The sequence below is a fragment of the Lolium perenne genome, chromosome 5 (assembly GCF_019359855.2).
Source record: "Lolium perenne isolate Kyuss_39 chromosome 5, Kyuss_2.0, whole genome shotgun sequence".
NCBI lineage: Eukaryota > Viridiplantae > Streptophyta > Magnoliopsida > Poales > Poaceae > Lolium > Lolium perenne.
The window spans coordinates 14,787,423-14,814,984 of NC_067248.2; the positions used below are offsets into that span (position 1 = coordinate 14,787,423).

General features: G+C 43.6%; 1 protein-coding gene across 1 annotated transcript; it reads right to left on the bottom strand.

Annotated features, from left to right (window-relative positions):
- Positions 1–286: 286 nt before the first annotated feature.
- Positions 287–25,479, bottom strand: LOC139831413 (uncharacterized). The gene is made up of 5 exons (XM_071820683.1): positions 25,363–25,479; positions 24,508–24,558; positions 1,478–1,610; positions 1,122–1,406; positions 287–1,026 (listed from the first exon to the last, which is right to left on the bottom strand). The coding sequence occupies exons 1-5, from the start codon at positions 25,477–25,479 to the stop codon at positions 389–391; spliced, it is 1,224 nt and encodes a 407-aa protein (XP_071676784.1). The 3' UTR covers positions 287–388.
- Positions 25,480–27,562: the final 2,083 nt, after the last annotated feature.

Consider the following 27,562-nt stretch of genomic DNA (forward strand, 5'->3'; position numbering starts at 1 on the left):
AGGACGTAAGCTTAAGTTTTCTGATTAAGTTGTTATCTGTTGCGAACTCGTGGATTCCTAGTAGCGATTTCCGGCACCTATGCCTGGGGGCTTGTTTCCGCGGTTATGGACGGACTGCCATTGGGCTTCGTCGCCGCTGGCGAGCGTTTCCGGCTAAGGTTTTCCGGCTCGTGGAAGGTCAAGCGAGCAAGCCGGAAAATAACGAAGTCAGCACTTGCTTTCCGACATAAAACGAAACATGCACATAATATTTAACGGATAGCAGGATAAGTATTTCCGCCCCATGCATAATTGTTTCGTTCCTAGCTACTTAAGAATTTAAAGTCTTATTACAAACCCTCGCTGGGGCCAAAATGATGCATTGCTTTTCCCGCAGGAATAAAAGTTCTCACTCCCCCTTAGCCGGAGAAGTCTTGCCCTCTGGATCTTGTTCCTTGGCGCCTTCGGCCGGAGAAGATACGTCTTCTTCACTTTCCTTTTCTTCGGAAGCAGCAGTGCTGGTCTTGGGTTCTTCTTGGGGCGCATCCTTGGAGCTGGTCCAGGTAAACTCGGCTCCGGATTCCGCAGGTCGCGCCTGGGCGTCGAGATCCTTCAAAAGTTCCGCTTCTAAGGGCTCGTCAGCAGCGAGGACGACCTTGTCGTAGAATTCCTCGTGCCGGATCCTGCGCGCGATGCGGGTGTCGTAGCCGCTCACTGCATCCAGCAGCTCGCCGACGTCCGCATCCGGAGGAACGCCCGTGGTCACTTCATCAAGATCAAGACCCGGAGTATGTGCTAGGCACATGGTCAAGGCCATTGCAGCTGCGCCTCGGGCTGAAGATGCTTGCAGATCAGTCACCAGCTCCGGCAGAACGTCCATCTTACCAATAAGCTTGCGCACGTCACAAGTGCGGCTCCTTTTGATGTTCAAGTTATGGCATATTTTGCGGGAGGCGGAGATGAGATCCTTGCAGTCATCACCCGCGAGTTGCAGAAGATCTTCTCGTGGGAACAAATTCCGGCGCTGTTCCGGGTACCCAAGCGGCTCTACATAAAAAGATAATCAGGATATAAGCATGCAATTTGAGCGCAAAGTAAAAAAGAATCGGAGCAAATATCTTGACAAGGTTCCGATATCATACCCAAGATGTTCTCATTGAGCAAGTCCCAGTGCTGCTCCGCTGTCTCCATAAATTTCCGGAGTCCGTTGAGCTCTTTTTGCTGCCTCCTGATGGTCTCGCTGTCAGCTTTCTTTTTCAGCTCCAGCTCGCCCTTCTCCCTGATATGCTCGGAGTTTTTCTCCGCCAGCTGCTTTTCGGCCTGCTCCCTCTTAAGTTCCGCCTCCTTTAGCTTCGTCTCCAATTCTTGGTACGAGGAGCGCAGGTTCTCAAGTTCAGTCGAAGCTGTTGCAAGGGAGGAGGATGCGCCTATAATAATATACGTTAACAGCAAATTTGAAGTCGGAATTTGGTTAATAACGAAGAAGGCGGAAACCAACCTTGGGCGTCTGCCAGTTGTTTAGCCAGTTCCGCATTCTCATCCTTCAGGGTCCGGATATTTTCCGCCTGACTCAGAGTAACGCGGCGCTGCAGGGCAATGTTCTTGTGCAGCTCGTAGTGCAGCGCTGCATTCTGTAAAATTTAAACAGTGCAGGAGTAAAAATTCACTTTGTAGCAGTGGTTTCTTTTAAAGCATCATTGCCGGAACTTTTCCGCCATAATGCTTGGGGGCTACTGGTCCATTCTAAAAAACTTTCCCGGAAGTAATTTTTCTCTAAGCATTTAAGCGCTAACTACTTTTTGAGTTTCCGCCTACATGCTTGGGGGCTACTGGGGAGTACCTTTTGCTTGCAGATAAGTTGATCGCAGAACTGGCCAATGTTTTTCTTGAAGTCCTGGATCTCCGATGTCCTGGAATCCGGCTTCCCCCAGGCGTTGTTCAGCATGGCGTTGAGCAGGTCTTGTTCAAGTTCCCACTTCTCCGCCTCAGTCAGCTTGTTAAAAAAACTTGGTGGCATACGCCTTGGGGGTGGAAGTGGTGTCCGCCGGATCTCCGAAGTTCTTCGGAAAAACGACTATGTCGCCAGCGCCCTCTCCAGCCTTCTCGGAAGTGACTTCCGCATCTCCTTGGCCTTGTGTTTCCGCCTCTTCTTGGGCAGGGCTTTTGGCCTTGGGATCTTCTTCCTCCACGTGCCCGCTGCTAACCGGAATTATCTCCGGTGGAGTGTTTGCGGCAGGCGGGGGAGATGGGTCAGCCTGAGGAGGCGACGGTTGAGGAGTTGGGTGGGAAGCGCTGGGTGGAACTGGAGTAGAGGGACCAACAGCCGGAGATTTCTTCATGTACTTTGTGATGGGCTCCTGGCTGGTGGTCCGCGTGGCAGCGGTTTTCGGATTCCTGCAAACAAGTGAAAGGGTTTAGACAAGAAATAATTTCGCTAAGTAAAAATCGCATCATGCTCGGAAACTCACGGGGCGCCGGGAATGATGGGGCGTGTGCCCTGGCCAGCCGTCGAGAGCATCCGTAGACACGCACGCTCCGCCTTCCTTGAGTCAAGCGGAGGTGGTTTCGTCGTCTTTGGCTTCTTGGCGGAGGCCTCGCCGCTAGCTCCGGCTTCAGAGCCGGAAGCCTTGGCGCGGGGACGCTTTGTAGGTCGAGGGGCCGCCTTGCGGGGTGCCTGGTCCTCTTCCTCCTCGTCATCTTCCGGAGCCTCCTCCGCCGTGTCGCTGGTGACGGGGACGCGAATGATGGTGCGGAAGTTGTCCTCCGCCAAAGTATTGAGCTGGAAGGAAAATGAACAGAAGTTAGAGTTATCCTTGTGAAGTTTGAAGCAACGGAAAGAACGAAGCTTACCGGAGGACACTGATCGTTCGTATAGATATCCTTGAACAGTTCCGGGACCTGTTGGCCCCTCAGAATCTTCACCAGCGTCTTGAATCTTCTTTTCAGAGAGTCAGCCGGAAGATCATGGCGGGTAACCCGGAGAAGATCATCCGCCCCGGTGTAAGCGCACATCAACCGCGCGTTGTAGCGAAGGGGCTGGATTCTCCGGGTAAACCAGCTAAGTGTAAGCTGGGGTCCGGTAAGTCCGTCGTGGACTAGCCAGGAGATTCTCCGCGCAGCTTTCTCCAAGGTTGGAGTCAGGGCGAGTGGAGGGACGAAGCTCCAGCTTGCAAGTTCTTCCGGAGGTTCGTTGACGGCTGGGAAGGCCTTCGTGGACATCCGGAACAGGAGCATTCTTCTCGTAGAACCATCCGGCGTTCCAGTACCGGACGGACTCGTGTGAATCATGGGGAGGATACATACGATTAGGGCGGAGCATAAACGTCATGCTTCCGCAGTTCACCATTGCTTTGTCCTTAGTTTCTTTCTTCACTCGGAAAAAGAATTGCCACAACTTGACATCTGGCCGGATCCCAAGATGTCCTTCGCAGAGAGTCACGAAGTTGGACAAGAGAAGGTATGAATTGGGGCAAATGTTGTGGGGCTGGAGCCCGTAGGTGTTGAGGATGGAGAGGAAAAATTCCAAACAAGGGAGTGAAAGTCCGCGTTCCACCCAAGCCTTGGTCATGACAACTTCTCCGGCTTCTGGCTTGGGGGCGTCGGAGTCACGAACGAAACTCCAGTGTGAGGAGATCATTCCCTCGTTCTGGAGCTCTCTAAGCTCCACGTCGGTGGTTGCGCAAGGCCACCATTGACCTCGTTCTCCTTCACGGATCCGGGCTTTGGACGCCCTCTTGTTTTCCGCCTCCTGCACCTTTGCTGCCATCCGAGCTTGTCCCTCGAGTTCTTCTTGGAGCTCTTGGAGGGTAGGGATCCGGCTTGGAGCGGTGCTGGAAGATGCGGAAAAAGGTTGAGCTAGTCTGATGTCGGAAACATACGGTGGCAGGAATGATATAGGATCCGGGCATATGGGTTCTATTTGGTTGGGATCCGGGCTACTCGAAGAGCTACCAGTGCAAAGTGACGATTCGAGTGGCATGCTTCCGGCTGCACCCATACAAAGTGTCTGAGTACCCGGATCACTAAGCCTATCTTCTACACTAGGTTGTCTTCTACAAGTCCGGCGTACTTACCGCTAATGGCGCGGTGGCGCGACGGAGCTCCGGCGGAAGATGAGGTCGCCGAACTTGAAGGAAATCGGCCCGCGTGACCACGAATCGGCGGCGGAGCGAGTTTCCCGTTCAAACGTGAGAATCTTGGAGCGAGGGAAGCCTTGGTTCGGCGGCACTCGAAGTTCACCGGGGCGAAGTTCGCCGGAATCAAGATCTGGCGGGCGGCGCGGCGCGAGGAGGAAGACGATGTGGTAAGAGGGGGTGAAAGAATGAATTTTTACCGGGCCGCGGGGTATTTATAGGCCGCGCTCGGAGATTCGGGATCCGGATCCAACGGTGGAAACTGAACGGTCGCGCCGTTGGATGGATGACACGTGTTTAGGTCAAATGCGGTAAAACGACGTGGAGGTAACTTAACCATGCACTCCCGAAAATTCCGGCTGAAGATTTGCATCTGCGAAACTTTAGCGCGGGAAATGAGGAAGTTGTGCGCGGGAAATACGGAACTTCCGTTGTTAAGCATGATCTGAAGATGAAGGATTTCCGAAACCGTTAGAGTCTTTTAAGATTCCGGGTGATTCTGTGAAGATAAGATTGGCTTTCGTTCAAGCAGGGAGTAACCCGGAAATGTTCTTTGGAACGTCGATGGATGAAGTCCCTCGGGATGGGAGCATTTTCCGGCTATAAGTTGGAAAAAGAAGAAAATGCAAAGTTGGAGCTCTTCAAGTTTCTCCGCGTTACCACCGTTTGCCGGAGATCATGATGGACCAGCAAGACGGAAACTGCAGGGGAAACTCGGAGAACTCTGGGGGCTACTGTTGTGGGTATACTTCATGGGTGTACCATCGACAGTGCCTAGATCCGGCAAGCCCGGGTGGCCCTGGAGATGGTGATGAGGCATGTGGCCCATCGGGCGGCCCAGTTGCTGTTGATCATGAAGGAAGAAGTCCAGCCCAGGATCAGCAGGCCGGATCCGTACCGACCTAGGAGTGACCCGGATCCAGGGAGGCCCATGAGGAACCCAGATCCAGTACGACGTGTATGGAAGGCGGATCCGTGACGTGCACGGCAAGATATTGTACCATAGCTAGGCTATCTGTAATCCGGCTAGGACTCTCCATGTAAACCCTAGATCCGTGCGCCTTTATAAGCCGGATCCCGGGAGCCCTAGAGGCACAACCACAACTCATTGTAACAACGCGAAAGCGCCCAGATAATTCCAGACAAGCAGCAGTAGGCCCTGTCATCGTGCAGGTGTTCCGAAGCTGGGTAACTCGCGTACCACCGTCCCGAGAGCACTCCGCCCTATGGCCCCTACTTCTTCTCCCCCTCGTGAGGATCCCTCCTCCGGGGTACCGTTGATTAGGCAACGACACCGGCCCAGCAACCGGGCAGAGCTGGGCGCGCGCACGGGCGGCGGGGAGCAAGGCAGCGCGCGGGGGAAGGTGGGCCGCGCAGGGCGCTAAGGCCCAGCCGGGCGGGAGGCCGGCCTGGCCGGGGCGGGAGCCGGGCGGGCCGGCGGCTGCCGGGCCCGTGGCCGGACCGGACCGGGAGGCCCTCTGGATGCGGCCCCGGATGGCACAAGCCTCCAGGCCGGATTCGGCCGGGTGGGCCGGCGCGCGGCCCGGCAGGCCGGGCGGCCGGCCGGCAGCCTCTCCCCCTTTTTCTTTTTTTCTTTTCTTTTCTTTTTTTTCTTTTCTTTTCTTTTTATTCTTTTCCCTTTTTATCTTTTCTTTAATAACAAATGCTCCCGAACTCCGAATCGCATGAAACCAATTTTGTTTGGAAGATAACAACGAATGCTATCTAATAGAAAGTGAAAACCCAAGAATCTGTAGGAGGGGATTTTATCATGAATATAAAAGGTAGAACCTTATATCATGAATAACCGGTAAAATCACCCAACCTCGAAAACGCAATAGAAGATGCATGTGAACTCCATTTTCGATGAACTTGGGCTTGTTGTAAAGCTAGCAACAAGCTCAAGAACCTCACATAGAGAAACACCAAGAAGCAATAAGGATATGCAAAGTATGCAAAGGGTTGAGCTCCCTAAGACGATGTGATCAAGTTACCCAACCGAAAGCCCCTCTTAATAGTGCGGCTATCTATCCTATAATCCGGTCTCCCAACATCCACCTTGAGACCGGTAAAAGGAAAACCTAGCAAGGCCATACCTTTTCCTTGCGCATCCCGCTTGATCTTGATGATAACTCTTCAAGCTTCACTCAAGCCGGAATGCCTCTCTTGACCAATGTTGCTTCGTGACGACTCACAAATGCTCCCCCATACACTATGATGGGAAAGCTCCATTGATGCACATCTTCACAAGTCCATTATCATCAAATGGACGGCAAGCTTCAAGTATGTGATTCACTTGAGACGCTCATCTTGAACTTGCCCAACTCAACCTTGTATCTTCACATACTCACATAAGATAGAGCATGGCTAATATTGAGTCCCACATAAGAACTCCATCTTCATTTCTTCTTATTGATCATATCACATATATATATCTTCATACCGATGATCTTGATGCCAATACACAAGATATACCTTTATCTTCATGGCATCCATACTTGAATCCAACACATGGAGAGCAAGTAGTACCTATGGAATATTCCTTCATATAAACTCAATGAAAACATTAGTCCATAGGGGTTGTCATTAATTACCAAAACCACACATAGGGGCAATGTACCCTTACAATCTCCCCATTTTGGTAATTGATGACAACCACAATAAGAGGGTTTATATAATGAATATTAGTGACAAGTACGCAACTTATCCGAGAATAAGTTGTATACAAGAGGTTGTATTTGATATGGTCAAGTAACACAAAGCTACTAGCCCATATCAAAACCGGCTCTACTCACACAACTACAACAAATGCAATGGATGTGAGTAGAACTAATATATATAGAGAAAACTCCCCCACAATGTATGCACGTGTGATGAACATGAATTCATTGCATACATTGTCAAGATTAACCTTTGGGATAGTTTCCACTATATATATACAACCATGCAAGACATATAAATGTGGAATGCATGTGAGGCAAAACACTTAAGCACAAACCAAACTTAAGTATAAAACCATTCCCTTAAACCCTCTAAACTTCTCCCCCATTGGCATCGATTGTCAAAATGGGTGAAAACTTTAGAAGGCCAATATAATGTGAGTTCCTCCCCAAAGTGTGCACTTCTCATAATTTGAGTGGAATCAAGTGCACATATCCAATGATGAATACTTGAAGGAAGTCAAACTATATTGAGGATCAAAGATTGCATAAAGATAACATGGTGAAATGAGCTTCAACAAGTAAAGCAAGCAATCAAAGATCCAATTGGACAAACAAAGATATCATGATAAGAGAGATATAGTGCTCTAAAAATAAGAAAGCTCCCCAAGGTTCGTGCACAATTTATAATGTTTGCATTTGAATACAATATGCACAAACATGGAATCCTCACTTCCTATATATCATTTAGAACTCAACAAAGATAAAGAGAATATGCTTATCAAGAACAACTTGAGTCCAACAATTACGAGATATGAGTGCATGAAGAAAAACAAATACACCAAGCACTCATAAATCTTCTTTACCAATAACACTAAAATCAAAAAGGATGAGAAGATGGTTGGCAAAGAACAAAGATATCAAGGTGATGGATTAACGCTCTCATGTATATGAGTTTCTAAAGTGGACAAGATGCTCCATAAAGAAACATGCACACACAAGAGATTAATAAAGTAAATAAGACAAGATATCCAAGATGAAGTCATAAAATATACCAAAGGATGTTTGCTTAATAAAGCATATATAGCCTATGGCTCCAATTTTCACTAGTGGTATATGAATGAGCTTCAACAAGAAAATCTCAAAAACATCACAACTAACAATAAGGGAAGTAAAGCTAGTTGGAATGTTTTGAGAAAGGCAACAAGTGTCATAAATACGGATTTATTTCGCAATTTCATCAATATTGCACAAAAGAGCTCTTTGAGGAATTGATATGCAATAAATTGCAAGAGGGCATATTTGAGATAGGTGAATCATAAAAATTATATATATATATATCCCCATCATATGCATCTTCTTAAATTACTCAAGTGTACAATAAGAAGTTTTCTTTAAAATGATTTTTCAAGAACCTCAATATTTTTGAAATAAAGAATTCCATGCCAAGATGCAACCTACAAGAGGTTGAATGCTATATGAGAATGCATGAATAAGATACTTGTTACCGAGATAGCAATGGCTTGATGTAGTAGATAAGAGTTCATCGATCATCCTAGCTTGACTCCAATTCTCATATGGTGACAACACCTTCCTTATAGATGAGACAAGCTTCCATTGCATTTCCAATGTACCTAAAACATCATTCAAGTACATCTTGGTCCCCAAACTTATTGGGTCCAACATGGTTAGACTAACCACAATATATAGGACACACTCCATATAAATATGTGCATATTTAGATGAAATTTGAATTTCATGCACATCTTAGCCATTTAGGATTTGATGGAGTATATCCTATATAATGGATCGAAGAAAGCAAGCAAGCTATAAGTATAAACAAATTACATACGAGCATGCACATAAACTTTTAAAGATCCAAGAAAGATATACTTTGGACAAAACACCAAGTGAATTGAATAAGGCATAAAGGTGTCACCAAACAAATTTGTTGTCCAAATTATATCAAAGACGCAAATCACAAAAGATTTGTTCAACAAAGTTCAACAAATGAACTAAGAAGAAACCATCGAGCATAAAGGATGAAATAAAGCAAACATGCTCAAAGATTTATCTCATTCAAGCAAATAAAACATGTAAGAAGGAATGAGATAGCAAACTCCCAAAAAGAGCAAGGTTCAAACACATAAACCAAACCCTCTACACTTTTCACAATGGCACAATGTACCGTAAGGAAAAGGTTTGTCTTCCAAAACAAACACTTGATATGAATCAAGAGAATTTATCAAAAGGTTTTTCAAAGGGACAAGGAAGACACATGGGAGCAACAAAAATTTCTTGGAAATAAAGTAAGGAAATAGGAAGCAATCCAAGATGAAGATGATCCATAAATTCAACCACATACAAGGTTATCAATTGTCAAAGACAATGAGAATATTGGAATTAACTTCCGGTGGTATATAACAAGGATAGTAAGGATCAACTTCACAATAAAAGGCATAGGATAAGTATATAGAATTAAGCACTATGCATGGATGAAGATTCTTGATAGCTTCAATTAGTCAAACAATCACGCACGGCAATGATTAGAATAACTTGAAGCAAATGGTGTCCCAAATAAGATATAGAGATATGTATTTGAGGAAAACCGTACCAAGAATCTCTTACTCAAACAAGAACCAAAAGATGAGCAATAAAAGCTTTTTACTACAAGTGGAGCTTGTTTGAGCAAACATGCCACCTAGAAGCAAGATAATTAAGAGCATCAACTCTAAGTGGCAAAACCTCATATGTTCGCATTTTCTAGGCTTGTGATATGTACAAAACATATTACTCCCCCATAATGTGATAAAACATTTCTTCTAAACACGAGGCAACTAAAAATCGATTAGAGATGATTAATGGACATTTAGAATTTGAATTTCTCATGAGTATGACACACCACATAGTGACTAGATAATCTTGCAATATCAATACTAAGTGGTGCTACCCATATACACACATTTTATAGAAAGAGAGATGCACAAAGCATATCACTCCCCCAAAATGGGATGCTCCATTAATCACTCAAAGAGAGCCAAATAAGATATCATCAAGATGCATTAGGCTCAAAACAATACATAAGTATATGATGAGTCAAACAAACATACTTGAATACACAAGATAAGCAAGTAAGACACAACACATACATACACATATTTGGTACAAAACCAAACATGCAAAGGGGCAAGTAACTTACAATAAACATGAAGAGTTGAAGTATAAGTTACCGCAAAGAGGAACATTGGATATAAGATATAGATGATAATCCATACGACTTGGCTTGGTAACAATATAATATATGAAGATCCCTTAATTCTTCATGAAGTAGCTAAATCTCCAATGTCCTCCACATGCACCTATTGATCAAGTTTGAGATTGTTGGTCCCCAACCAAGTTGGGTCCTAAGAGATTAGTCACAATAGGCTTGGCAACCCAAATGGTTCTTTTCTTGAAACCACTTTGAGTTCCAACAAACTTGGCAAACACATTGCCATCCTTATCCTTCCCTAGAGAATAATCATTATCAACATTTATAGGGTTAGATAAGGTACCACCTAAGCAAGAAGAAGCAAAGTGCCCCTTCTCACGACATAAGTAGCAAGTGTTCCCCTTTCTCTTCTTTATTGATTTCTTCTCTTGGGGAACAATATCTTGATTCTTCTTGGGAAGTGCCCTATCTTCAACTTGAGGTCGAGCATGAGCTTGACCTTGACCTTGTGGCCGTTTCCCTTGTTGTTTCTCACTCAAGTGCTTCTTCTTCTTCAATGGGCATGATCTAACATGATGCCCTTCAACCTTGCACTTGAAGCAAACCAACTTGGCCGGATCATTGACTTTGTCTTGGCCCTTCTTCTTGTTGCTCTTGCTCTTGGACTTGTTCTTGTTATTGGAGTTGAATCCAAGTCCACTTTTGTCATTGGGGGATTGTTGCACACTTAGCATCTTGTCAAGTGCGGATTTCCCTTCATGACGCTTTTCCAAGTCTTTCTTCAAAGAAAGGACTTGAGCCTCGAGCTCTTTTATTTCCTCTACATGGTTAGTAGAAATACAAGTACTAGAGGAAGTAGAAGCTTCATTGTTAGAGCAACAAGGCAAAGTGAGTAATCCAACACAAGGTGTATCACTAGTTTGACTAGATGGATTACAAGGACTAGCACATGGCAATATAACATTTGTAGTAGAGATTGTGCTAACATCCATATGAGGCTCACAAGATGTTACCTTAGTGATACTTGCCTCATGAGCTAACTTTAGCCCATCATAGGAAATTAGAAGATCATCATGAGAGCTTGAGAGCTTTTTATGACTTTCTTCCAATTCCCTATAATTGCTAGTTAGCATCTCAAGTTGAGCCCTTAGCTCAACATTCTCCTTTAAGGTCGATGCTTCACAAGAATTAGAGTTAGTAGCACAAGCATCAACAATAGTTTTCTCATTTTCATGCATATAGGATTCAATTTTTTGTGTAAGCATGAAATTAGCATGCTTCTCATCTTTTAGCTCATGATTGAGGAGAGTGAATCTCATTTCCCCATTTTCAACATGGGACTCCAACTCCACTATGGTTTCCCTATATTTATTCAAGGTATCCATAGAGTGTTCGAGATAAGCACGAGCTTCTTTATTACCACGAAGAGAAGCATATACCATTGCCATATCATGCACCAAGATATTATGTTCTTCATCATTATCATCATCATCACTCTCATCATTAGAGGGTGTGTTAGGAGTCAAAGTAGGAGATACCTTTGGTCCATTTGCCATAAGGCACATGTGCATACCGGAGGATGAAGATGAAGATATTCTTGAATCCTCATTTGAAATCATGTCTTGATCCATAGAGTGTTCGGTTTCCTCTACAATGTTAGTCAACAAGCAACTAGAGGAAATAGAAACATTTTGATTATGGGAGCAAGACAAGGCAAGCATATCCTCATGAGATCTATGTAAGCAATTTACACATGATATGCAAGGACTATCAACACAAGCATGTAGATTATTTTCAATGCAAGATGTGTTTAAGTCCAAAGAGGAAACATTGCAATGAGATAGAGATGAAGAGTCATCACTATTGAGCACAATATCAACATTGCAATTTCCCTCACCACTCACCATATCATTACCTTGTGTCTTGCAACACGTTGGTGAAGTGGAAGAAGATGATATATCATCACGACCGGAGGTGGAAGCAACTTGGAGCTCTTCATGATGTGAAGGGGAAGAGAGCTCCTCGGAGTCACCACCGACCAATTGAGAAGTGGATCCACCAAACATTTCCTTAAGCTTGATCCACATCTCATGAGACGATTTTCGCTTTATATATATCAAGAACCTACGAAAATCGGGTCTCAAAGAGAATAAAAGCTCATTAGATACTTGAGCTTCAAGATGTAAGTTTTTCTCATCCTCTAAAGATAGATTTTGAGAATCCATCGGAGGAGAAAAACCGACATCTAGAAATTGCTCTATATGTGGACACAAGGTCCGAAGCTTACAAAGCAAGCAATTTCTCCACAAAAGATAATTTGTGCCATTAAAGACAATTGTGTCATTGTGCACTATACTAGCCGACATCTTTACTCTCAAGGCGGTGAAACCTTAAACAAGGAGAGACCTTGCTCTGATACCAATTGAAAGATCGAGAAGTCGCCTAGAGGGGGGGGGGGGGTGAATAGGCAATTACAAACTCTTGCGGATTTGTCTTGTATGAATGCGGAATTAAACTATCGTTTAGTTTACAAGCACAAACCCTAAATATGCTAAGCTCAACTAAGTGTAACAATAGCAACTAGAGCTAAGCAAGATAGGCATAAGATATATGTAGCACAAGTGATAGCAAGATATATGTACTTCAAGCACGATGGCTATCACAAGGAAAGAGAGCTCGGGTATAGAAATAACCGAGGCACACGGAGACGAGGATGTATTCCCGTGTTCCCTTGCTTTGCAACAAGGTACGTCACGTTTGGAGGAGTGGAGGTCCCACGAAGGATTCCCCGCGCCACGAAGGCTCACCCTATTCTCCGAACCACACCCACGAAGGATAATGGCCCTTTCCTTATGGTTAGCTTTTCCTCCGCTCCGGAGATGGCAAGCTCCACAACCACTTCACAAGCTCCACGAAGGAGAAGCCCGGGCCTCTTCACAATCTTCTTGAAGAGATCACCGGAGCACCAATCACCAAGCCAACTAGGAGGTCACTGATGTGTGTGGTTGACACGTCCGTTGGGAACCCCAAGAGGAAGGTGTGATGCGCACAGCGGCAAGTTTCCCTCAGTAAGAAACCAAGGTTTAATCGAACCAGTAGGAGTCAAGAAGCACGTTGAAGGTTGATGGCGGCGGGATGTAGTGCGGCGCAACACCAGAGATTCCGGCGCCAACGTGGAACCTGCACAACACAACCAAAGTACTTTGCCCCAACGAAACAGTGAGGTTGTCAATCTCACCGGCTTGCTGTAACAAAGGATTAACCGTATTGTGTGGAAGATGATTGTTTGCAGAAAACAGTAGAACAATATTGCAGTAGATTGTATTTCAGTATAGAGAATTGGACCGGGGTCCACAGTTCACTAGAGGTGTCTCTCCCATAAGATAAACAGCATGTTGGGTGAACAAATTACAGTTGGGCAATTGACAAATAAAGAGGGCATGACCATGCACATACATATTATGATGAGTATAGTGAGATTTAATTGGGCATTACGACAAAGTACATAGACCGCTATCCAGCATGCATCTATGCCTAAAAAGTCCACCTTCAGGTTATCATCCGAACCCCCTCCAGTATTAAGTTGCTAACAACAGACAATTGCATTAAGTATTGCGCGTAATGTAACTAGTGACTACATCCTTGAACATAGCACCAATGTTTTATCCCTAGTGGCAACAGCACATCCATAACCTTAGAGGTTCTTGTCACCCCTCCAGATTCACGGAGACATGAACCCACTATCGAGCATAAATACTCCCTCTTGGAGTTACTAGCATCAACTTGGCCAGAGCATCTACTAATAACGGAGAGCATGCAAGATCATAAACAACACATAGACATAGCTTTGATAATCAACATAACAAGTATTCTCTATTCATCGGATCCCAACAAACGCAACATATAGAATTACAGATAGATGATCTTGATCATGTTAGGCAGCTCACAAGATCCGACAATGATAGCACAGTGGGGAGAAGACAACCATCTAGCTACTGCTATGGACCCATAGTCCAGTGGTAGACTACTCACACATCACACCGGAGGCGACCATGGCGGCGTAGAGTCCTCCGGGAGATGATTCCCCTCTCCGGCAGGGTGCCAGAGGCGATCTCCTGGATCCCCTGAGATGGGATCGGCGATGGCGGCGTCTCTGGAAGGTTTTCCGTATCGTGGCTCTCGGTACTGGGGGTTTCGCAACGGAGGCTTTAAGTAGGCGGAAGGGCAGGTCAAGAGGCGGCACGAGGGCCCCACACCACAGGGCCGCGCGGCCAAGGGGGGGGCCGCGCCGCCCTAGGGTGTGGCCCCCTCGTGGCCCCTCTTCGTCTCTTCTTCCGACTTCTGGAAGCTTCGTGGCAAAATAGGACCCTGGGCGTTGATTTCGTCCAATTCCGAGAATATTTCGGTACTAGGATTTCTGAAACCAAAAACAGCAGAAAACAGCAACTGGCACTTCGGCATCTTGTTAATAGGTTAGTTCCAGAAAATGCACGAATATGACATAAAGTGTGCATAAAACATGTAGATAACATCAATAATGTGGCATGGAACATAAGAAATTATCGATACGTTGGAGACGTATCAGCATCCCCAAGCTTAGTTCTGCTCGTCCGAGCGAGGTAAAACGATAACACAGATAATTTCTGGAGTGACATGCCATCATAACCTTGATCATACTATTTGTAAAGCATATGTAGTGAATGCAGCGATCAAAACAATGTATATGACATGAGTAAACAAGTGAATCATATAGCAAAGACTTTTCATGAATAGCACTTCAAGACAAGCATCAATAAGTCTTGCATAAGAGTTAACTCATAAAGCAATAATTCAAAGTAAAGGCATTGAAGCAACACAAAGGAAGATTAAGTTTCAGCGGTTGCTTTCAACTTGTAACATGTATATCTCATGGATATTGTCAACATAGAGTAATATAATAAGTGCAATAAGCAAGTATGTAGGAATCAATGCACAGTTCACACAAGTGTTTGCTTCTTGAGGTGGAGAGAAATAGGTGAACTGACTCAACATTGAAAGTAAAAGAATGGTCCTCCATAGAGGAAAAGCATCGATTGCTATATTTGTGCTAGAGCTTTGATTTTGAAAACATGAAACAATTTTGTCAACGGTAGTAATAAAGCATATGTATCATGTAAATTATATCTTACAAGTTGCAAGCCTCATGCATAGTGTACTAATAGTGCCCGCACCTTGTCCTAATTAGCTTGGACTATCGGATCATCACAATGCACATGTTTTAACCAAGTGTCACAAAGGGGTACCTCTATGCCGCCTGTACAAAGGTCTAAGGAGAAAGCTCGCATTGGATTTCTCGCTATTGATTATTCTCAACTTAGACATCCATACCGGGACAACATAGACAACAGATAATGGAATCCTCTTTTATGCATAAGCATGTAACAACAATTAATAATTTTCTCATTTGAGATTGAGGATATATGTCCAAAACTGAAACTTCCACCATGGATCATGGCTTTAGTTAGCGGCCCAATGTTCTTCTCTAACAATATGCATGCTTAACCATAGGGTGGTAGATCGCTCTTACTTCAGACAAGACGAACATGCATAGCAACTCACATGAAATTCAACAATGAATAGTTGATGGCGTCCCCAGTGAACATGGTTATCGCACAACAAGCAACTTAATAAGAGATAAAGTGCATAATTACATATTCAATACCACAATAGTTTTTAAGCTATTTGTCCCATGAGCTATATATTGCAAAGGTGAATGATGGAATTTTAAAGGTAGCACTCAAGCAATTTACTTTGGAATGGCGGAAAATACCATGTAGTAGGTAGGTATGGTGGACACAAATGGCATAGTGGTTGGCTCAAGTATTTTGGATGCATGAGAAGTATTCCCTCTCGATACAAGGTTTAGGCTAGCAAGGCTTATTTGAAACAAACACAAGGATGAACCGGTGCAGCAAAACTCACATAAAAGACATATTGAAAACATTATAAGACTCTACACCGTCTTCCTTGTTGTTCAAACTCAATACTAGAAATTATCTAGACCTTAGAGAAACCAAATATGCAAACCAAATTTTAGCATGCTCTATGTATTTCTTCATTAATGGGTGCAAAGCATATGATGAAAGAGCTTAATCATGAGCACAACAATTACCAAGTATCACATTACCCAAGACATTAATAGCAATTACTACATGTATCATTTTCCAATTCCAACCATATAACAATTTAACGAAGGAGAAACTTCGCCATGAATACTATGAGTAGAAACCAAGGACATACTTGTCCATATGCTACAGCGGAGCGTGTCTCTCTCCCATAAAGTGAATGCTAGGATCCATTTTATTCAAACAAAACAAAAAAAAAACAAAAACAAACCGACGCTCCAAGCAAAGCACATAAGATGTGATGGAATAAAAATATAGTTTCAGGGGAGGAACCTGATAATGTTGTCGATGAAGAAGGGGATGCCTTGGGCATCCCCAAGCTTAGACGCTTGAGTCTTCTTGATATATGCAGGGGTGAACCACCGGGGCATCCCCAAGCTTAGAGCTTTCACTCTCCTTGATCATGTTGCATCATACTCCTCTCTTGATCCTTGAAAACTTCCTCCACACGAAACTTAGAACAACTCATTAGAGGGTTAGCGACAATAAAAATTAACATATTCAGAGGTGACACAATCATTCTTAACACTTCTGGACATTGCATAATGCTACTGGACATTCATGGATCAAAGAAATTCATCCAACATAGCAAAAGAGGCAATGCGAAATAAAAGGCAGAATCTGTCAAAACAGAACAGTTCGTATTGACGAATTTTATCGAGGCACCAGACTTGCTCAAATGAAAATGCTCAAATTGAATGAAAGTTGCGTACATATCTCAGGATCACTCACGTAAATTGGCATAATTTTCTGAGTTACCTACAGGGGAAAACAGTCCAGATTCGTGACAGCAAAGAAATCTGTTTCTGCGCAGTAATCCAAATCTAGTATGAACTTTTCTATCAACGGCTTTACTTGGCCCAATAAAACACTAAACTAAGATAAGGAGAGGTTGCTACAGTAGTAAACAACTTCCAAGACACAAAATAAAAACAAAGTACTGTAGGTAAAAACATGGGTTGTCTCCCATAAGCGCTTTTCTTTAACGCCTTTCAGCTAGGCGCAGAAAGTGTGTATCAAGTATTATCAAGAGACGAAGTGTCAACATCATAATTTGTTCTCATAATAGAATCAAAAGGTAACTTCATTCTCTTTCTAGGGAAGTGTTCCATACCTTTCTTGAGAGGAAATTGATATTTTATATTACCTTCCTTCATATCAATGATAGCACCAACAGTTCGAAGAAAAGGTCTTCCCAATATAATGGGACAAGATGCATTGCATTCAATATCCAAGACAACAAAATCAACGGGGACAAGGTTATTGTTAACGGTAATGCGAACATTATCAACTTTCCCCAAAGGTTTCTTTGTAGAATGATCAGCAAGATTAACATCCAAATAACAATTTTGCAGCGGTGGCAAGTCAAGCATATTATAAATTTTCTTAGGCATAACAGAAATACTTGCACCAAGATCACATAAAGCATTACAATCAAAATATTTAACCTTCATCTTAATGATGGGCTCCCAACCATCCTCTAGCTTTTTAGGAATAGAGGCTTCGCGCTGTAGTTTCTCTTCTCTAGCTTTTATGAGAGCATTTGTAATATGTTGCGTGAAAGCCAAATTAATAGCACTAGCATTAGGACTTTTAGCAAGTTTTTGTAAGAACTTTATAACTTCAGAGATGTGGCAATCATCAAAATTCAAACCATTATAATCTAAAGCAATGGGATCTGCATTCCCAATGTTGGAAAAAATTTCAGCAGCTTTATCACAGGCAGTTTCAGCAGTTTTAGCAGTTTCAGACAGTTTCTCGCGCTTTGCATTAGAAGTGGAAACATTGCTAACACCAATTCTTTTATTATTATTAGTAGGAGGTGCAGCAACATGTGTAGCATTAGCATTACTAGTGGTGGTAATAGTCCAAACTTTAGCTACATTCTTCTCTTTTGCTAGTTTTTCATTTTCTTCTCTATCCCACCTAGCACGCAGTTCAGCCATTAATCTTATATTCTCATTAATTCTAACTTGGATGGCATTTGCTGTAGTAACAATTTTATTATGATGATTTTCATTAGGCATGACTTTCGATTTCAAAAGATCAACATCAGCAGCAAGACTATCGACTTTCGAAGCAAGTATATCAATTTTCCCAAGCTTTTCTTCAACAGATTTGTTAAAAGCAGTTTGTGTACTAATAAATTCTTTAAGCATGGCTTCAAGTCCAGGGGGTGAATTCCTATTATTTTTGTAAGAATTCCCATAAGAATTACCATAGCCATTGCCATTATTATAAGGATATGGCCTATAGTTGTTACTAGAATTGTTCCTGTAAGCATTGTTGTTGAAATTACTATTTTTAATGAAGTTTACATCAACATGTTCTTCTTGTGCAACCAATGAAGCTAACGGAACATTATTAGGATCAATATTAGTCCTATCATTCACAAGCATAGACATAATATCATCAATCTTATCACTCAAGGAAGAGGTTTCTTCGACAGAATTTACCTTCTTACCTTGTGGAGCTCTTTCCGTGTGCCATTCAGAGTAATTGATCATCATATTATCAAGAAGCTTTGTTGCTTCACCAAGAGTGATGGACATAAAGGTACCTCCAGCAGCTGAATCCAATAAATTCCGTGAAGAAAAATTTAGTCCTGCATAGAAGGTTTGGATGATCATCCAAGTAGTCAGTCCATGGGTTGGGCAATTTTTAACCAGAGATTTCATTCTTTCCCAAGCTTGAGCAACATGTTCAGTATCTAATTGTTTAAAATTCATTATGCTACTCCTCAAAGATATAATTTTAGCAGGGGGATAATATCTACCAATAAAAGCATCCTTGCATTTAGTCCATGAATCAATACTATTCTTAGGCAGAGATAGCAACCAATCTTTAGCTCTTCCTCTTAATGAGAAAGGGAACAATTTTAATTTTATAATGTCGCCATCTACATCAACTAACACCAGAAAATTGCTCTCGCATAACAAGATTCAGTAAAGCAGGTTTAATTTCAAAGAATTCTGCTGTAGTAGCAGGTGGAGCAATAGGTGTGCATAAGAAATCATTATTATTTGTGGTTGTGAAGTCACACAACTTAGTATTTTCAGGGTTGGCCATTTTAGCAACAGTAAATAAAGCAAACTAGATAAAGTAAATGCAAGTAACTAATTTTTTTGTGTTTTCGATATAGCAAACAAGATAACAAATAAAGTAAAACTAGCAACTAATTTTTTTGTATTTTGATTTAGTGCAGCAAACAAAGTAGTAAATAAAACTAAGCAAGACAAAAACAAAGTAAAGAGATTGGGAAGTGGAGACTCCCCTTGCAACGTGTCTTGATCTCCCCGGCAACGGCGCCAGAAATTTGCTTGATGCGTGTGGTTGACACGTCCGTTGGGAACCCCAAGAGGAAGGTGTGATGCGCACAGCGGCAAGTTTCCCTCAGTAAGAAACCAAGGTTTAATCGAACCAGTAGGAGTCAAGAAGCACGTTGAAGGTTGATGGCGGCGGGATGTAGTGCGGCGCAACACCAGAGATTCCGGCGCCAACGTGGAACCTGCACAACACAACCAAAGTACTTTGCCCCAACGAAACAGTGAGGTTGTCAATCTCACCGGCTTGCTGTAACAAAGGATTAACCGTATTGTGTGGAAGATGATTGTTTGCAGAAAACAGTAGAACAATATTACAGTAGATTGTATTTCAGTATAGAGAATTGGACCGGAGTCCACAGTTCACTAGAGGTGTCTCTCCCATAAGATAAACAGCATGTTGGGTGAACAAATTACAGTTGGGCAATTGACAAATAAAGAGGGCATGACCATGCACATACATATTATGATGAGTATAGTGAGATTTAATTGGGCATTACGACAAAGTACATAGACCGCTATCCAAAGATGCATCTATGCCTAAAAAGTCCACCTTCAAAGTTATCATCCGAACCCCCTCCAGTATTAAGTTGCTAACAACAGACAATTGCATTAAGTATTGCGCGTAATGTAACTAGTGACTACATCCTTGAACATAGCACCAATGTTTTATCCCTAGTGGCAACAGCACATCCATAACCTTAGAGGTTCTTGTCACCCCTCCAGATTCACGGAGACATGAACCCACTATCGAGCATAAATACTCCCTCTTGGAGTTACTAGCATCAACTTGGCCAGAGCATCTACTAATAACGGAGAGCATGCAAGATCATAAACAACACATAGACATAGCTTTGATAATCAACATAACAAGTATTCTCTATTCATCGGATCCCAACAAACGCAACATATAGAATTACAGATAGATGATCTTGATCATGTTAGGCAGCTCACAAGATCCGACAATGATAGCACAATGGGGAGAAGACAACCATCTAGCTACTGCTATGGACCCATAGTCCAGTGGTAGACTACTCACACATCACACCGGAGGCGACCATGGCGGCGTAGAGTCCTCCGGGAGATGATTCCCCTCTCCGGCAGGGTGCCGGAGGCGATCTCCTGGATCCCCCGAGATGGGATCGGCGATGGCGGCGTCTCTGGAAGGTTTTCCGTATCGTGGCTCTCGGTACTGGGGGTTTCGCAACGGAGGCTTTAAGTAGGCGGAAGGGCAGGTCAAGAGGCGGCACGAGGGCCCCACACCACAGGGCCGCGCGGCCAAGGGGGGGGCCGCGCCGCCCTAGGGTGTGGCCCCCTCGTGGCCCCTCTTCGTCTCTTCTTCGGACTTCTGGAAGCTTCGTGGCAAAATAGGACCCTGGGCGTTGATTTCGTCCAATTGCGAGAATATTTCGTTACTAGGATTTCTGAAACCAAAAACAGCAAAAACAAAGAATCGGCACTTCGGCATCTTGTTAATAGGTTAGTTCCAGAAAATGCACGAATATGACATAAAGTGTGCATAAAACATGTAGATAACATCAATAATGTGGCATGGAACATAAGAAATTATCGATACGTTGGAGACGTATCAGTCACCCTCCAAGAGTAACAAGCTCACGGTCTCTCACTCGAACAAATCGTGGTGGAGAGCTCAACACTATGCAATGATGCAAAGTAAGAACACCGGAGGTGTTCAAGTCCTTCACACTCAAATCCCACCAAAGCAACGAATGCTAGGATGAGATTGGAGAGGAAGAACAAGGGGGAAAGTCAACCAAAGACTCCAAGATCTAGATCCCAAGAGATTCCCTCACTTAGAGAAGAAATGGTTTGGTGGAAGTGTAGATCTAGATCTCCTCTCTCAAATCCTCAAATATGAGCAAGAATGGTTGGAGGAATCAAGGGGGAGAGCAAGTTCTTCAAATAGCAACAATGGAGGTGAGAGAATGGGAAGAACTACTTGGGCTCAAGGTGGAAGAAAGGTATTTATAGCCCAAGTGGAAAAATAACTGTTGGGGGAAAAAGACAGAAAAAACGGGCAGAAAAAAAAAGCTCCAAAAAGCAGCCCAGCCGGCTGCCAGGCCGGCCGACCGGCCTGGGCGCTGAGGAGCCCAGCTGAGGCTCCGGCCGGACCTGCCCAGCAACCGGGCAGAGCTGGGCGCGCGCACGGGTGGCGGGGAGCAAGGCAGCGCGGGGAAGGTGGGCCGCGCGGGGCGCTAAGGCCCAGCCGGGGAGGCCGGCCTGGCCGGGCGGGAGCCGGGCGGGCCGGCGGCTGCCGGGCCCGTGGCCGGACCGGACCGGGAGGCCTTCTGGATGCGGCCCCGGATGGCACAAGCCTCCAGGCCGGATTCGGCCGGGTGGGCCGGCGCGCGGCCCGGCAGGCCGGGCGGCCGGCCGGCAGCCTCTCCCCCTTTTTTTTCTTTTCTTTTCTTTTTATTCTTTTCCCTTTTTATCTTTTCTTTAATAACAAATGCTCCCGAACTCCAAATCGCATGAAACCAATTTTGTTTGGAAGATAACAACGCATGCTATCTAATAGAAAGTGAAAACCCAAGAATCTGTAGGAGGGGATTTTATCATGAATATAAAAGTTAGAACCTTATATCATGAATAACCGGTAAAATCACCCAACCTCGAAAACGCAATAGAAGATGCATGTGAACTCCGTTTTCGATGAACTTGGGCTTGTTGTAAAGCTAGCAACAAGCTCAAGAACCTCACATAGAGAAACACCAAGAAGCAATAAGGATATGCAAAGTATGCAAAGGGTTGAGCTCCCTAAGATGATGTGATCAAGTTACCCAACCGAAAGCCCCTCTTAATAGTGCGGCTATCTATCCTATAATCCGGTCTCCCAACATCCACCTTGAGACCGGTAAAAGGAAAACCTAGCAAGGCCATACCTTTTCCTTGCGCATCCCGCTTGATCTTGATGATAACTCTTCAAGCTTCACTCAAGCCGGAATGCCTCTCTTGACCAATGTTGCTTCGTGACGACTCACAAATGCTCCCCCATACACTATGATGGGAAAGCTCCATTGATGCACATCTTCACAAGTCCATTATCATCAAATGGACGGCAAGCTTCAAGTATGTGATTCACTTGAGACGCTCATCTTGAACTTGCCCAACTCAACCTTGTATCTTCACATACTCACATAAGATAGAGCATGGCTAATATTGAGTCCCACATAAGAACTCCATCTTCATTTCTTCTTATTGATCATATCACATATATATATCTTCATACCGATGATCTTGATGCCAATACACAAGATATACCTTTATCTTCATGGCATCCATACTTGAATCCAACACATGGAGAGCAAGTAGTACCTATGGAATATTCCTTCATATAAACTCAATGAAAATATTAGTCCATAGGGGTTGTCATTAATTACCAAAACCACACATAGGGGCAATGTACCCTTACAGTACATCAGGATGCGGAAATAGGAAGTGCATGTGCTCAGCGAATGTAAAAGAAAATTTAAGAGCAGGAGATTAGAGCTTGCATACTAATGGAAGTAGCTGTCTGTACAGACGATGATGGCCGGAGGCTCCTAGCTCCAGCTAGCGGACTGAGAAACCGATAAATCAAAAGAAATCAGGGGGCTGAGGTAGCAGCAAGCAAAATCCGATCAAAACGGGTGCATGGGCAAAAAACCGAGCTGATTTCCAGCCGGACCTCAAGCTGACCTGCCAAATTGGGAAGACATATTTGGGGATTGAAAAAAATAAAGGGAGAATTAGGACGGGGAGCACCCAGGTAGCAACATGGAGGCCGCTCGAAGTGGTGGCGGCGGGAGCAGGCTGGCGTGGTTGATCAGGATGGCTTCATGCCATGGTTTTTAACCTCAAGGCAGCGACATCGGCGGATGAGTTCCATGTGCAATTTCCACCGGCGTTGAATGCTGGATTTATTTGAGGAGGAGCTCTTAGGACTCCGCTGGAAAAATCGTGTCTAGGAGGCCGGACGGTGGCAGTGGTGGAGCAGTTTCTGGTGGTGAAATCAAAAGAGGAAGGGAATTAGTGGGATCTTAATCACACGAGAGTTTAAATGCTGCTCTAATGTGGAGGTGAATCAATGTTGTACTAATGGAGAAGGTGAATCACGATGGAAGACACAATGCATGATTTGGAGGGGGAAATGACGGTAGTAGTACATGGCTACATGGGTCATGTACATGATGACGTGGAAGAATTGCTTAGGTGGTAGGTTATGATTGCTCAGTGATGCTTGATGAGGTGGATACCTTGCATGTGCAGGAAAATGGGATCACCTATTAAGAATAGAAAGATGTGCAATGTTCTGTTGTGTTTGGGCATTGGTACCAAGGAGATCACAGAGCATATGGAGGGGACCTAGGATTTAACCAATGGGTATGCCGCAACCAAAATTAAAGGGCAATTTTGATAAAAATATATTAACTAATTCAATAAGTAATTGTTAGAAGTAATAATGATATCTAGTTGAACGATTGACTTAGAAAGCTGCACAAATTACCATACAAATAGTTTAAGCATATCAACCTAGCATTTTTTTTATAATACTACTTGTTTGACTTGTACGGCCTACTCTTCCTTAAGGACACGAAGGCTTGCCACTAACACCTTCCCCAGACCCCGCACAGTGCGAGAGCTCTCAGCACTGGGTACGTCCTTTTTTACTTGTTTGACTTGTGTGGCCTACCCTTCCTTAAGGACACGAAGTCCTCGATTATATTATTTTCATCCACATTGAAGAAAATATCTCACTCAAGTTAGGTGCTACTTTTGTCCGAAAAGACCCAAACGAGTGAATCTTTTGCGTTCGGGTCTCCCTGTTGGAGATGCCCTAAGGGCCTCAAGCTGAGTAGTGTTGCAGGAATCTATCAGCTATTGTTTTTCCCTACTACTATTAGTACTGCACTCAACAGCAGGCTCCAACTAGTTAGGCAGTTTTGCACGAATCGATCAGCTCTCTTTCCTTCCTGTACTGCTGGTACTATACAGAACGGCGAGACTGCAGGGTATGCCGCGGCATACCGGGCATACCCTGTAGGTCCGCCACAGCTTGAAGTTATTCAGAGCATTGGCCGAGAGAACCTGGGCAGGTTCAGTTCAGTCTTACATGAGATTAAGGCAAGAAGACAAGACTTTTATTAGAATCAAACATAGAAGCACACAGCTTAGCTCGGAGTTCTGTTTCTTTAGCACACAGTCCTCACCTCTGGCTAGTTCAAATTCCAGATCAGTTTTGTATCCCTTTAAACATTGCAATATAATAAAGTGATGGCTGTTTCCTCAAAAATAACCTACTTCAGCCCTACCCAACCAAGACCTAAGCAAAATCCGCGACCTAAACTCCCAATTACACCCGCACCTTTTATAAGCGCGGGATAAAATATCTCTCAAAAAAAGCGCGGATGAACGACAAGGTAAACATGTTTTGCGGGTTTAAAAAGTAAAAGAATACGTTGTGCAGATCAACCCCGCGTATATTGTTATACCATTTTCTTTTGCAAGGTCTAGTAGGTCGTAAGCCTCGCGGGGCCTTAAATCTCGTTTGCAACATTTCAGCACATATGTGTAACATACCGTATAAAAATGCAAATATGATAGCAATATAAACTAAATTTGATAAAAAATGTTAACCTACGCACATACTCAATGGTCGTATCTTCGTCAATGTGAAGGTACTCATCAGCGTAGTTGACCAAAATGCCATATGCGATAACTCTCATCGCTACGGATATATTTTGATATGCGCTAAACCCAAGGAATTTGGTTGCATTTCTATTGCGCTTAAAATAGAAACTTTTTTGCCTCGCGAGTTTTGATTGTCTCAGCAAAAAGAGATCGACACATTCAATAGCAGCGACGAAAGAGATGAGCCGGATATGTCGGTACCTCGGTGGAGCAATCACGCATGAGCATGATGTGGCTGAGCGCGTGGTTTCGAGGAATGCAGAGCCGGTCGAGTTTGGATCCTGGACACCGCTTCTTCCTTAGATCCTTGAGCTCCATCGCGGTGAGTAGCACCATTATTTGCTCGACATCATTGTCGAGAAAATCCTCCAAATCCGAAGTAATCATCACTTGCTCTCTCCTTCACAGTGATGTGTTCTCGTGCGGTGTCAATAGCATCTCTATGCCGTCCTATTTGGGTCAATCTTTAGTAGCCATTGCCGCCATAATTTGCAAAAATGCTCGGTTGAACTACATGTATTGCTCGCTATTTCATCGAGTTCCGAAATTAGGGCATCCGTCTGGTTGTTTATTTCCGATTTCTTATTGGTCATCCATGTTGGTAGGTAGCATGGAAAGACCGGCAATCCGTCATATGTTGATTCCACACTTCATTGGTGCTCAACTGTACATCCATGCCATCTCTTTTCTTCGATAGCGAAGTTATTGGACATCTCGTGAACAAAAAGGGCGCGGCACCATGTGCCCCATGGTCAATGGAACGAGTGGTTTCATCACCGTACTTGGACTTTCATGCTAGTTTGTCTAATTTTCATAGTTCACACTACTGGAAATTTTTCTAGAAAATAGCTTATATAACTAAGCATTGAATAGCTATATATACGATACGCTAAAATATGCAGGTCAAATAACTTCCCCTAATAGGTAGTTGTTCATAATGGTAGATTGCTACTTTATGCACACATGTGCACAAATGCAGAACAACTCTGAATCTATAATAACTAAATAGGAGCAACCCACTAAGTGATTTCTCTCAACATGCAAGCATGCCACATCATCAGGCTGCCACCTCACAAAAAACTGCCAACGTGTCAAGTTGCAACCACACAACTATTAAAAAAACTTAAATTATCAAGTCTTTATCTTCATCATGGGGTCCCTTTAATTATCTCTCTTGACTCTTAATCTCCCCCACTGTCTCTCCTCTATACGGCAAATAGCAAAAGAAACTGATGGAACTTCCATAGTCTCTTCCACATATGTATCTCTCCATTTACTTCCAAGACGCAAATGCTACAATAACCGATGGATGGGTGGCAGCATATGTTGCCCTTTTAAAACATGGCTATGTGTCACTTCGTTTCCATGGAAGTCAGATGGTTGTGCCCTGATCCAAATAAATAGGCAGATAGCAACCGTGAGTAATCTGCTGCCGCTTCCCCAGCATCTCCTCCGTGTGAGCTCGCTTTTGTGCCCAGGCTGACCTCCCTTCCGGACCCTTGAACCCCATTAATTTGTTGAGGCGCGCGGATCAAGTCGGTGAGTTCATGGTGGGAGACTCACGTCCATCTTCTCCATGCTTCTTGCATTGTTCCTTTGATCTTATTTTGTATTCTCCCATTTGAATTAATTTACTGCTTTTTTATCTTGAGTTTCTCCACATATTATGTGTCTACACTCTACAGAGAAGATCGTGTCAGCAAATTATTTTACTACGGAGGATCCAATCCTTAAATAAGCTTTCTGGTAGTCAACAAATATTTGTAATAAAGTATTTCTGGATGACATGTATGAGATCCAGGCATCTCTTCAATATTGGACCACCGACAGGTCCTCTCACCCAATCCAGTAGATTTCATCCATGGAGGCTACCCTCTTTTCGGTTGTTCACAGTTCACTAAGCTGATTTACTCTTAGGTTCATGTTCTTTATGACTTTTTGCGCATGTAGGCGTTCATCCAACAAATAATTTTCAGAAGAAATGAAGCACTCAACAGATATCTTTTAATGATGATATTCCCCTACTGTGGTAAATACAATTTTGCTCGCACTATGTCTGACATCCTGAGTTTTGTCTTTCGTTTGTGTGCAGTCCATAGCTTGATGCAGAAATAAAACAACAATGTTATTTCCTTATATTTGCTCACCTTCCGCGTGTCACTAATCCAATGACTTATATCATGCAAGCAAAAGTCGAGTTTGTCATTCTATATAAGCACCACTTGCTAATATATATCAACCTTTTGTTTTTGCAGAAACCCAATAATAATTGTTTACTATGTCCTACTCAAGTGGAACATGATCTTTGGGCAGCAACTATCCTGGCAGTGGTATATGCAAGCGTACTATCTACTGTTCTTTAGAATAATATTTTTTCTCTTGGAATTCTGTATACGATTAT